The 14,048-nt window shown below is 38.4% G+C and overlaps 1 protein-coding gene across 2 annotated transcripts; it reads left to right on the top strand.

The window, feature by feature from the left end:
- The first annotated feature begins 3,884 nt into the window (after positions 1 to 3,884).
- On the top strand, positions 3,885 to 13,468 carry podxl (podocalyxin-like). 2 transcript variants are annotated; one of them, XM_008315236.3, is made up of 8 exons: positions 3,885 to 4,264; positions 8,003 to 8,584; positions 9,094 to 9,236; positions 9,807 to 9,830; positions 11,116 to 11,248; positions 11,374 to 11,417; positions 11,941 to 12,060; positions 12,829 to 13,468. In XM_008315236.3, exons 1-8 carry the CDS (start codon positions 4,234 to 4,236, stop codon positions 13,027 to 13,029), a joined length of 1,278 nt encoding a protein of 425 aa, XP_008313458.1. In that variant the 5' UTR covers positions 3,885 to 4,233; the 3' UTR covers positions 13,030 to 13,468. The 2 variants fall into 2 exon arrangements, with proteins under 2 accessions (XP_008313458.1, XP_008313459.1); XM_008315237.3 differs by having other exon boundaries at positions 3,887 to 4,264; positions 12,841 to 13,468.
- The last annotated feature ends 580 nt before the right edge of the window (positions 13,469 to 14,048 follow it).

The following is a 14,048-nucleotide window of genomic DNA, read 5'->3' as shown; positions in this document are numbered from 1 at the left end:
CGCTCCCACATTGTGAACAATCATCACACAGCAGCCTTCTTAGCTACAGACTTCTTACATCTCTTTCAGAAAAACAAGGAGGTACGGGAGTGGTCTGTCTGAAGAGAGACTCCCAAAAAAGACACACAATCTCCTCCCTTTCCTTTTCCTCCTTTTCATTAGTTTACCCTTTGGCAGGTCATCCTCCGCTACACCCTTTTCTTTGTTATTTGTTAGACAGCAAGAGCAAACACTCACATAAAACATGAGCTTTAAGTCTGAGTGTGGCTTCTTCTGAAGCACATACTGAAAAAGAAAAGTTTCACAAAAAATAAGGCCAAACTATAATACTTTATAGTATAGTAAAGTAACAGTTTTCTTTTAGCTTATATAATGACTAACATTTTTTCACACATAACACCATTCATTATAAATGTAATGTTCTAAATTAAGGTCCTGGGAAAATTAGGTAAATTGGGGAGTTCCCCAAGGTTCAGTGTTTGAACCAATCCTGTTCTCTCAATACATTCCTCCGAAGTAGTATTAGAAAACTTATATATAAACGTCCATTGTTATGCAGATAACAGACAACTATATTTACTCATCCATCCAAATGAAACAAAAAAAAAGTTTTGTTCTCCAGGAATATCCAAAAAAAAAACAGTTTTGTTCTCCAGGAATATTGTAAAGACCCGGATGCCCTGTAACTTCCTACTCTCAAACTCAGAAAAAAACTGGATTGATTGTACTCCGCCCTGGACGTCTAAAAGAACATCACATTAGATGACATCATTCTAGACGGCAAATCTGCTTTCTGGGAGGCCCAATATTAAACAAATGTTTGGTTTTTTTTTATTATAAGGCAAGCATTTCTTAGATCATTAAATGTTAATATATACCCACATACGGAGTGTATTTTCTTAGACCCCTAATATATATAATCATATATACTGTATATATGTATATTTTAATAATTACTGTATCAAAGCTTGATGACATTATAAAAAATATAATATATATATATTTGTGTGTATAAAAATACAGCTGGAATTTACTGCCATCTTTGACGCTTCACTGAGTATTTGTGTCTCTGGTTGGTGAATGATAAGGACGAAGGGAGACAAACTGTTCTGGCCTCCTTATCATTCCTTCCAGGGCAGGGCAGTCGTTGATGGGTACTTGCTGTACAGGGAGCGCATTCTTCTGTCGCCCAGGGCTTATGGAGATGATAGGGTTAAAATTTCAAAGTACAGTGGATCCTTGGTTTTCCAATTTAATTCGTTCCTGAAGCCTGTTTATGAACCGAAAAGTTCGAAAATAGAAACAATTTCCTCATAGGAATCAATGTCAAATGGATAAATTGGATGGATGATAGCTTATTCAACTTTGTGGGGGTTGGTTCAAATCGACAATTTTGCTAAGCCATACGCTAAGCCGTCATTCTAATGCCATGCTTTCTTATAATCTCTTTCTTCACTTCTATTGTTGTTCTCATTTTTTTTTCTTTCCGCCTTTCCACGTTCAATGGTTCTTAAGAAATAGCACAGCGCAAGAAATACTGGCAATATCAGACAGCAGTTCTTACCGTGTATACTCCAAGCACGGGCAAGACTGACACCACACACAGTGATCACTCAGTGATCACTTGGTGTCTGTGTGGTATTGTTGACTTGACTGAGTTATGGTACGTAAGTAATACTGACACAAATACTCCTACAGCACCACTACCATTACTACTACTAGTACAATCGACAATTCAAAAAAATAATAGAACAGAATCTAACTCTTGTATTCTTCAAATACACCAAATATTTGTGAGGTCACGGTGTTCCAGGGAAGAGTCTGGGGTAGTGATTATCAACTGGTGGTCCGTGGAATCCGGCCAACCGGACAGTGCCATACAGCCCGCGACTAACTGGTGAATTTGTAAGAATCAAAAAGAAAAAAAAGAAAAAAAAAGTGATTTTTATTTCAGGGTCTGACCCCAAGGTGTCTGTCCAAAAAAATTCTGACCCTCCAAAAAATATAGCTGGTGACCCCTGCTGTAGGCTGATGTTCCAAAATACTGCCAAATACCACAGAGTTTTAGTAGCCTCCATGATGTCAAATCAGAAGTAACGTCACTGATGTGTTATACACAAATAAAGGGAGTTCAGTAAAACTTGCAGAATCATATTTTGCAGCGCTGAGAGCAGAGGAGAAGAATTTTAGTTCTATACACAGAGTGTCTCTGTCCACGAGATAAATGGACGGACAGAGAGCATTCCTCACACCTTGTTATCAGAAGCCTGGTACCAAGTGGAACAGCATCATTCCATGCTTCTGTCTGTGTGTGCTTGGCCAGGACACAAGGAACATATGTAAAAACATATTCCTTAACTCAGGGGTCCCTAACCCCTGGTCCGTGGACTGCTAGTGGTCCACAGTGGACCGTATTGAAATAATTAGTAATTTATGTAATTTTTCCAAAATAATATCTTTCAGACAGTACTAACAGGATAAAGTCTGAAATTAGTTTCATTTTGATTTTTTTTTTTACTATGTGGCCAGCTTTCTGCTATCAGTCGCACTTTGTAAGAACATTATCGAAATATATGTTGTACATATTCAGGCGGAGCAGTATTTTTTCCTGTCTTTAGAGCTGGACATTTACCTCTGTGGATAGAATAATGTCATACTACAAACTATTGCAAGTAACAGTAAAACATATATATAAATATATTAACATATATACTGTTAGTATGCATGTATGTATATGTTGATCACTGCTGTAGTCGTTCATACAATGATCACATTCAGAGAAAAACTAAACCATCGGATGTACTTAGCAAAAACTACTAATCAGTTTAGGAAGGATCTGTATTAGTTTATATTTGCACCCTGGCGGTGTCATCTGAAGCTCTGACAAGCGCTAATATTTGTTCCGTAAGATTGTTCCACGACATTTAATGAAGAATTGACTGCGTGGAAAAACCTTAACGACGGGCCTTTCTGGTAGAACATGAAGTTTGAAATGTTTTTCCTTCCTAATATCGCTAGGACTAATGAAGTTTTTTGAAGTGTTGTTGTCCAAATAATCCTAATCTTAATAAAATAAATGGTTGACCCATTTTTGTTTGTAGGGGGGGGGGCAGGGGGGGAGGCAGCTGTAAAGTTTCCAGTTAGACACTATTCAAAGAGCACGTGGAGTCGGTGCAGTCACATAATGTTTACTCGGGGGGTGGAGGTGGACATGGAGGTGGAGGTGGAGGTTGGTATGACCCAGATAGATATGCCATTTTCTAAACCACAGGTGTCCATACTTTTTTGGCTTGGGAGAAACTATTCAAATACCCAGGATAAAGTGATCTACCTACATTGAAAACGTTAAATATATATTTACTCACACTTAACACACACACTTAACACACTTAACGTTAAATATATATTTACTCACACTTTATATGTACATATGTTGAGGTATTGATTAATTCATAAAGTATATGATCACTACAACACACTTCAGAATTATCTTGATATTTAAATGATTTATTTTAATAGCTCATGACCTTCCAACACATTTTTTGCGATCTACATATTGGTCACCCCTGTTCTAAACCAACAAACTCTTTCCAACAACTAGTGCGTCTGCTCCGTGCCGCTCCATTTATGAGATGGAAATATTTTTATTGTACATGTCCACAATCAAACTTCTGTTGTTTTGTACCGTAATTTGAAGGCAAAAAAAGTTACGGTCTTAGATAAGGCCACGTGACCTGAAATCCAGCCAGCAATACATCGAATAATGTGTCACGTCATGTATGAAGTTCCTTTGTTGACTTCCAGGTTTATCTGCTAACACAGCTGCGACGACTCTGCCGCAGCAGCTAGGATGGACCGGTTGAATGATAAGTGCCTTTGGTTCTCTGCATTGGTCAGTGGGAAAGGGAACAATATAGTGTGGGCTGCTGTGGGAGAGGGAGGGAGTGTGGAATGGAGGGTCGTGGGGAGGGAGCAGGGTGGAGATACTGGGGGGAGTGAAAGACACTGAGCTACAACTGTGCAGCCAAGGAAACCATAGAAACACTTCCAAATCCACAAAAGGAGACAAACAAAAGCATTCCTGTGATTCAGGTTAAAAAGACAAAATAGAAACGCGTTTTGCCTTGACAGAATTAAGTCGAAAGACGTGACGGGACAGTTCTCGAGTAGAAGTTTAATGAACGCATGAACTCTTCAAGGACCAAGAAGAATTAACCAACAAACGGGAGGACAATGAGGATCGTTTGGTTCTTACTTTCACTCAGTAAGTCCTCTCTTTTTGAGCTACTTTCTAAAATCTGGAGTCACAGTTTTGTGTTATGTTTTGTGAGTTATCTCCGGTCCTCGTGTTTTTTATGTCTTTGTTTTATTTTATTTTATTTTATTTTTTTAACGACAAAGACATTTTAGGATGAATGTCATGCAGCAGCAGCAGCAGCATCACTGCCTCGTGAGCTTTAGCACGGTGCAGCATCAGGTTAACGCAGCGCCACTGATGTTTCGACCAAAGTTGAAGTATTTAAAGCAGTGTATTAAAGTAGAAAACTAGTTGTAACTACAGTACAGATACTGCTTTACTTACTACACTGTGGCTGTGAATCATCGAGAGCAGAGAAATTAACCACAGGATACATAAAATATATATTTTTTAAAACAGAGTAAAACACATCACAGCTAGTACATCTGTGTACTCTGTATGTCACAGTCCTCTTTAACTAGTATATATTTTTTGTAAACAACATATACTTTTGTCTTGATTTCCACTTCGTCCACTGACTAGACCAGTGTACCTGCTGGGGCTGGTGTGACTGTTGTGTTCTAAAGTTGTACCTACTTCACAACACTGCGTGTAATGCTGTACTGCTGCCACCATGTGAGTGCCAATCAAAATACACCAAGAGAGTACTCTGCTTAACTGTGGTATTTTGAGACAAACCGTTTGGCTTCAACTATTTTAGTTGTTGAATAGATTACAAATATACAAAACATAATTTATAGTCACATTTAATAACTCATTAAAATGTATTTTAATGTATTGTATAATAAAGAACCCAAAGATAATTATATATTTTGTTTGTTATATATATAATATATAACCAAAAAAACAAGAAATACTCTATCAATTCACTAACACTAATTCACTAAGCTCTCAAACACGTTGTTGTCCGAGGGACAACCTAACTGTTCCAGTCTTCACTGGGGAACAGCAGTAGTGACTGGTGGGGAAGGCAGCATGTATAATAACTCTATAACAGTGGATCTTAACCTGGGGATTTGGTGAGTCAGTCTCGGGGGTTCGGCGGAGGACGAGACTCATATGAGTCATAATGACATGCCCCCCCGCTTGGCCATCACCGAAGAGTTCGGTGAATGTGCATATAATACTGTGCAATACCCACAATGTCTGTGTCAATATATACTCAGACTATGCTTCTTCATGTGTGTATATTCATTTTATGTAGGTATGTATGTACATATGTTTTTATATATGTACACATATATTTTATTTATTATATTTATTTATTTGCACTATATCCACACTATGCTTGTTAATATACAGCATGTATTGAACAATGATGTATGTAATGAACAGAATCGTTCCTACAGCTAATATTATATATAGTAATAACATGATTATATTTTATATATTAGATCTTGTTGAAACTAAATCTATCTATCTCCATCCATCCATTCTTTTTCTTTTGTTTGTAAAGCACAAACATATTAGACAGCCTGGTTTCAACATTTAGGTGGCGCTCTGACGCCTGAGGAGTTGTTGTTCTCCGAACTGTTACTCCTCCTGCCGTGCTCATACTGAAGTCTTAGGAAATCATGATAGTGACTGGTACGGCCACGGACCGTGACGCTCCTGCCCTGCAGAGCTTCAACCCTTGGTGATAAGACCTTTCACAAACATCAACTCTGGGTTTCTGTAGTTAACGAGAGTTGGTACTACGCCACTACATCACTTCATTCACTATGTTTGTGCACGCTCACTGGGTTGATTCCTTCTAGTGATGGGTGAATTGATTAGGTGGTATTGATATATTGATACTCACACGAGTATCAATTACTGTCATAAAGTATTGATACTAGTTAATTAATAAAAAAGTGTAAATTACTACACCAAATATTTGATTGATCTTAGTACTTTAACCTTTATGATCAGGATGTAAGTCGATCAAAGATGTGAAAAATATGATATTTTTTGATGATGAAATCTTTGCCTCATGAAGGTAGCTACTGAGGTTACCTTGTGTAAAATAAAGTAATGTCATTTGATGATGACTAATACATCTTAAGTTTGCTTACGGCCAGTATTTGTCATTGATTTAAAAACAGTCACACATATCGGTATCAGACAAAAAAGTAATTTGTCCACTGTTGTAGTGTAGTGTAGAGTACTGTCCTCAGTGTCCTGTAATATTCGGCCAAAACCAAAGATGTAAATTTAGATGAGTTTATGTAAATGCTATCTTGCTAAAATCATCTGTTTAATACAGCGCTCTTCAAAAACCACACAATTTGAGTTACTATATGCTTATAGTAATATGTATGTAAAAGAATACAACCCACATAATACTACAACACAGTAAAAACATATTTATCCTGCTTTTTGTATTGGACCTGCAAATGATATTGGATCAACAGAATTCCCCGCAGTGACCTTCACCAACACTCACTCCGCAATGCTTTTTAAAAAAATATTTAGTTAAGAGTTCATTTGTGTCTTGGGTAACTTCAGGTTAGCGGTAGGAGGAAAGGACAAGACGGTTTCTCAAAGGTGTTGTCTAAAAACATGGGCAGTGAAAAGACTTACAACAGTTAAGTTTGATGAAGATGCGTTTGATTGAACGCAGTGTGTGGTAGTCGAGCAGGCGCTGACGCAGAGATTTGCTTTGGGAGTAACTAAGGTTGAAAAAATTCAAAATAAGAAGATCAGAGCAACAGTTTAGATTCAACAATCTGGAGTTATAGTTACACAGTCAAGGTCAACATAAGGTCCAGATGCTTTGGACACGTGCTAAGGACAGATGGACGGAGGAGATGGAGCTGCCAGGCAGGAGGAGTGGAAGGAGATCCCAGAGAAGATTGATGGACTTAAGGAGGATAGAAAATGTGGGAGTAAGAGCAAAACAAGCAAAGGACATGCCACGTACGCAGATAATCCAATGTTGTAACCCTGGGCGGGGGGCGGCAAGTTAAAAAAAGGACTCTGTGATGATGATGATGAATATATTTTATTTATAGGAGCCTCAAAAACACTGTAGAGTGAGAATAAAAGTACAAATAATGAACACCTGTGAATGCATTACCATATATAAATATATATATACACATACATGTTATGTAAATATGTACTGTATGTGTATATATAAATATATACAATATATAAACATATATATATATACATACATACCTACATATACATATATCCATATATGTGTATGTATGTACTGTATGTACTATGTGTTTACATGTATATATAAATATATACATAGAGAATATATAAACTTATATATATATTAACTCATAAATATTGCATATAAAATATTTTATAGAATATTTTTGGGATACTGAATACATGCATGACTGCATGGCATAAAATGATTTAATTCATACAGTAAATTATCACTACAACACACATACATACATATACATATATATATATATATACACAGTATATATCATCTGCCACCCATTATCCCTTGATTACTACAATAGATTAATAAAATAAGCTGCAATGCTGCCATCTAGTGACTGTCATTTTCATATACAGCCGTTTTTCCCCAAAACTATTTTTAGTTTTGCATTATTGGGTTTTTATTATCGGAGGAAAAAACAATAACGATTCTTAAAGATATTACATAATTATGCTAATATTGGGCTGAGACAGATCTTATCGGGCATCACTAGTTTTCACCGATGGCTCAGTCTTTTCAACTATTTTGTGAGTAATTTTATAACTTTACTTACATCTTATTTTTTTTTTCTTTTTCAGGCTTTCTGTTCTGCTGTGTCTTCGCGCAGAACTCATCTGTGACTTCCGTCCCGGTTGCCACTGACCTCACTACTACCGCATCTGCGAGTGAGGTGTCAACAACATTAATCTTAGGTGTCAAAACTGTCAAAACTGCGGCGACATCTAGAACAGATCCTCAAACTACCCAGACAGGGACATCCAGTGCTGGCCCCATCACGCATCCAGGCATCACTGATGCCCCCACTACTGGTACAGTTCCAGTTGAAATAGCCACATCTACCGCTTCACCTCCACTGGTCACCTCCACCAGCATCGCAGTAGTCAAGACCGGAAATGAGCCGACAACTAGTCCTGCCATTGTCACCACACCCTCCAGCTCCATGCCCACCACTCTTCAAACAGGACAGCCCGACCTTACAAAAACATCTAACCTGAAGGTTACAACACCCAAGGTTCCAACCCCCGAGGTTTCAACACCCAAGGTTCCAACCCCCAAGGTTCCAACCGCCAAGGTTCCAACCCTCGAGGTTTCAACGGATAGCACAGCGGTACGACAGTCCACGACTTTTTCAGTGGACGCTAGTACAAACAGAAAAGAAGGTAGGTCAAATTGATTACTTTCTTTACATTGGTGAAAAGGATTTTTTTAATCCAATCTCGCGAAATCTTCGCTTTATCTCAAAATATAGCAAAGAAAAAAAAAACAACTAAAAAACATAATTATAGATACGAACGTTTTGGCTTTAAAAATGTGGATTATTTTTTTAAATGGATATAAGCGCATTTGCGAACGATTAGTGGTAGCTTTGTTTACCAAGACGAGATTATACACAGCATACTATTGGCTAATACAATGCGTACTCGGTTAGGTTACTCTATAGGAGAGGGATTACTGTATCGCTAATGGGTAGAGAAATGGTTAGAGGGCAAACCCCGAAAAACTGATTTTTACCATTTCGCGGTGGGTCTTGGAACGAAACTACCGCGATAAACTCAGTTGGAGTTCAATGCCATTCTGAGTTATCGGGAATCATACTGGTGAAATTAGTGAAACTTCCCCCGCATGCTTATTTCTGTGGGTTAAATGTAGTCTCTTTTCTGTGATACAGAACAAACAACTACGCCTGAGCAGACAACACCAGTTGACAGTTTTGTTCCAGCTACAACTCCAAGTGCAATCATCCTTCAAAAATCAGCCTTGCAAACCACCACCTCCATGGCCACTACCACAAACCCCGATAAGACATTTAAGGTAAGAGGAGGAATCAGGGTTCTATCAGGTATAACTAAGCAAAAAAAGAGAATTATAATATTTGTACTTAGTGTTAGGGTACAGTAATACTACTGACACTCCCAGATCCCCCATAAACAATAGACTGGGAGTGTCAAACATACAGCTCGAGGGCCAAAACCAGCCCACTAGGCAGTACAATCTGGCCTGCTTGATGAAACATATATATATATTTTGTAAAATTACATATATTTGCATGTAGGTGTATAAATATATTTTTATTTATACAGTATATACAGTATGTATATATATATACGTATATATACAGTTGACAGATGAATATTGTATCAAACCTTGGCAGGAACTTGGATTTTGATTTGTGAAATTTGGATTTTTTAAACAACTTCTTGTCTGCGATTTACTGTGAAAGTCACAAGTAGCTCAATGTGCAGTAATAGTGACTTCAATACTGAAAATAGTGAATATTGATTATCATATATTATACAATGCAGAACACAAAACAAACCGTAAATCAGAAATACCGTATCATTGCTTTGGACTAACTGAACTTTTGTTTGACTTTTCTTACAGTATTCCTTAAACAGCAAACATCAGGTAAGTTTAAACGTTTGATTTACATTTAACATTAAAATGTATCTAATTATTCATTTTTAAAATAGGCGATCTGGGACGTTCATATACTAAAATTTAATGTATGTGGAAGAGAACGGGGTTTCTCCAATGTGTTAAAATGTGCACATTAGGGTTTTGATTCCGATATTAATACTGCAACTTGTATCTGTACCCTTTTTGTCCTCTGGGGGGCCGCGGGCTGCCGTTGCTGAGGTGATAGTGTCGGCATGTGGTGCAAAGTTAAGCTGAGTATTTGGGATTAGGTATCAGATCGAAAGGACTATAGATGTTTTTGTTCGATGTTTGATCCTTACATTTTGACCAATATCGGACCGATCCCAAGTATCGGATCGCGCCGTCTCTAGCTTCAAATAAAGGAGTTAAAATTTATGAGGGATGACAGTCAAGTAAGTAAACTCATACTGCTTTTTAATGAGATGATTTACTTGCGTATACAGCCGTTCGACCAACTACCAGTTCAGAGGCAGTAACGCAGTATATAAAGGTAATATACACATAATATACCAAGACTACCAAGACTAGACCAATAAACCAAGACTAGAGACTAGACTAGAGATTTTTAATGAAAATAAGTAAAGGGATATGACTGGATTCTTTTTGAATGAAGTACATCAGTGAAACTGAAATACATTTTGTCAGTGTGTTCTACTGCGGCCTGGTACCAAATGACCTCCGGACCGGGGGTTGGTGACCCCTGGTCTATGCCTTAAGTCACCCTCGGATTAGAGTCCTGAATTTAACGACACCATAGCCGTGACGGTCCTTCCACTGTCCAAGATTTGATTAGCTACAGGAAGCAGCAGAGTCAGCAATCAAATTTTTTTGTTGCCAAACTGCTGAACAGTATCTCTGAGTGAAACCCTTCCTGTGTTTCACCAGTTTCCTTAGTTCCCACACCTCTTCGCAGTTCTCCAGACGTGTCCTCCCTGATGTAACTGTCACAGTTTTCACACCAAAAATAGCGCACTCTTTTTTGCTGTCAACTCCAGTAAAGCAATTTTATCTCTAAATGACGCTACACGACCACAACAGCAGGGGGCGTCAGCTTTAAACAAAGTAAATATTGGTCAGAGAGGAGGGCTCATTTTATAATCAGGGTCGTCCTATATTCGGGTAAATACGGTAGTAAACGTAGTGGTAATGGCACGATAAATAACCCTTCAGTCACTAGATGGCAGCAGAGCAGGTTTTGTTACCTGTGAAATATCAGCATTTTTAACATAGTATAGTATTACTATACTTTCAGGTAGAGGGAGACAAAGAACTGACAGAGCTGTGTAAACGTCTGATGGCAAATATGGACAATGGAAGCTGCACGTTAACCTGGAGAGAACAAAATGGACGAAAACTGTTTGGAGCTCCAGTTATAGAAGGCATAGGTAAAGCACCGCCGTCACAACGATGAGTACAGATGTAGTGCGCATAAAATGTTTCAGCACGTATCTCTGACAAATACTTTTGGGTTTGCTGAGTAAAAAACCAGAACACGTTGTTTTCTCTACAGTGAAGCCCAATGTTATACAGCAGTATTATGACGAAGTCTCTAAGGTAAGCGCTAACTCCTCGCTACATGTTTTTTTATTTATGACGCTAATAAAGATATCGATGGATACAGTCATTGATAATGTATTGTACTGTACATGGAGGGCGAGTGGATCGCAATTAACAAAATATTCGACAAAGATGATGTTCATGTGGGACAAAGTGGGACCTGTTATGTGGAAACAAATTTGCAACAAATTTCAATTTGATATATTGATACACACGAGTATCGATATACTATCAGTTACTCTTAAAAAGTATCGATACTAATGAATAACTGTACAAAGCAGTCATTTTCACATCTTTTATGGTAACTCACTACATACAGGCCTTTGTGCTGCGACAGCGTCCCCTTAAGGTAAAATGTAACTGATCCATTCACGTCACATGACCAGTGACCAGAAGAGGGCAGTGACTCTCTGGATCAAGACAACTTTGTCTCATAATGGTAGCACTTAAACAAAGTATTGATACTGGTATAATTATCGGAAAAAAATCATTTTTTTGTATGTGTGTTTTCTCCTTAAAGAAACCGACGGATAATAAAACGCTAATAGCCATTCTGGCCTCCTGTGGCGCTCTCCTTGTTATGATCTTCATCCTCGCCATTTGTGCTTCTCACCACCGTAGGCCATACAAAGAAAACCAGGTCAGTGACAAACAGAGGTCTCTGGTACAAAGAGAATGTGTCGATGAGGTGGACGGACGGACGGATGGATGGATGGATGGACAGGTGATTGGATAGGTGATTGGATGGATGGATGGATGGATGGATGGATGGATGGATGGATAGATGGATGGATGGATGGACAGGTGATTGGATAGGTGATTGGATGGATGGATGGACGGGTGATTGGATGGGTGATTGGATGGATGGATGGGTGATTGGATGGATGGATGGGTGATTGGATGGATGGATGGATGGACAGGTGATTGGATAGGTGATTGGATGGATGGATGGACGGCTGATTGGATGGGTGATTGGATGGATGGGTGGGTGGATGTGAAACTTCTCACCTAGCTTCCTAGAGTGGCTATTGGCAAGATGTCGCAAATATATTACAGAATATATTTTGCGTATTCATTAAAGTATATCAATTCTGTAAAAGAAGAGAATATTTTTCATTGTTCATTTGGTGTCTCGGTGTAGCCATCAGACACCTGGATCGAGTATTACTGATACTACCAACGACTGGCTCTGACTCAGAGGACATAGTTTTCATTAATAAAAATCCGGTGTTTAGGAAAGAACCTCTTAATAAATTCAACAGCATCGATATAACAATGTAAGTGATGTGAAACTGAATATTTCTATTAAAAGTACCCTTCCAACAGACGAACGGTTTATGAAAGTTTTTTTTTTTTTTTTTTTACAAAAAAACAACACAACTGAAAATTACCCCAAATGTGACCCCAGTTTTTTCTACAGCAACAGCTCACGGAGGAGATGCAGACGGTGGAAAATGGTTACCACGACAACCCCATGCTGGACATAATGGAGGTTCAACCGGAGATGCAGGAGAAGAAATTGAACAGGGAGTTTAACGACAGCTGGATCGTTCCCATAGAGAACCTGCTGAAAGAGGACATTCCCGATGAGGAGGACACTCACCTGTAGACAGTCGGAGAAGACGCTGACCCAGCCCACTCACTCGCAAACTGCCATGTCCCTTTTTGACCCAGGGATTTTGTCCCTAAAGCTTCAGTAGATAGGACCGTCCCCACTATTTAAATGGAGTTATTCTACAATATATTTATGATGTGCTAAAAAAAACGACCCCACCGTCGCGGACATTCAGTTAATGATGTTTTGGACAATCAGTATCCTTGAGCGCACGAGCAACATAACTGTAGACTAGTCTACAAGTTTTCACATTTTCTAGTACTCTTTTAGTTCTTCAGTAAAAGACAGAGCGCAGGAGAAATCCTACAACAGGTCCTGTACTTTGGAGGTGGAACACCTGAGTTGAGTTATATATTTTTTTGCCTTTTAGCTTTGTTGCTAAATATGTGTTGTATTGAGCGACTTGCAGTGTTTCTGTGTGAATAAATGAACATTTCTCAAGGCAAGGCAAGGCAACTTTTAAAGGAAAGCCAACAACGTAGCAGAAGCTAAAAGCTAAATATACATATATATGTATATGTATATGTTTAGCTGGTCCTCACTGAGTTACATTTCGAAAACCCGGTTGTTAAACGAATACCCCACCGAACAACAAATTAGCCATTTTTTTTGCGATGGTAGAGATTGTCGAATGTGCGATCGCTTGGACCTTCTTACCTAAATTATACTCCCGAATTATTTTCATTTTTATGTCTAGATCGATGGCTTTCCTGTGATTGTAATTAGATTGTAATTACCATGAGAATACACACTCTTGTACAGCAGGTGGCGCCATAAAAACATTGGTTGTGACCCGCTATTAAACCGGAACATCTGGGGCCTCAATTTCGTACAGAAACATGGTGAATGCACCAAAAAATCGAATCTATCAAAGTGTGCGAACTCGTGGACCCAAGTACATCGGTGTTGAATTAAGCACAAACGTCAAAGTGCCAAAACACGACCTTATATAAATATGCAAAATTAATGTAAAAAAAGGCCCTGGATTTTCACGATCTGAACGACAATTAAAC

Source organism: Cynoglossus semilaevis, chromosome 8, assembly GCF_000523025.1.
Source record: "Cynoglossus semilaevis isolate Cse_v1.0 chromosome 8, Cse_v1.0, whole genome shotgun sequence".
Lineage (NCBI taxonomy): Eukaryota > Metazoa > Chordata > Actinopteri > Pleuronectiformes > Cynoglossidae > Cynoglossus > Cynoglossus semilaevis.
The sequence above is the reverse complement of the archived record's forward strand: the minus strand, read 5'-3'. Positions and strand labels throughout refer to the sequence as shown.

What these genes read in the sequence shown, in the direction of transcription:
- podxl (XM_008315236.3), top strand. Translation starts at nt 4,234, where the DNA reads ATGAGGATCGTTTGGTTCTTACTTTCACTCA. An exon ending in CCTTAAACAGCAAACATCAG is followed by an intron (nt 9,831 to 11,115) that starts GTAAGTTTAAAC and finishes CTATACTTTCAG; the next exon opens with GTAGAGGGAGACAAAGAACT. An exon ending in ATTATGACGAAGTCTCTAAG is followed by an intron (nt 11,418 to 11,940) that starts GTAAGCGCTAAC and finishes TTCTCCTTAAAG; the next exon opens with AAACCGACGGATAATAAAAC.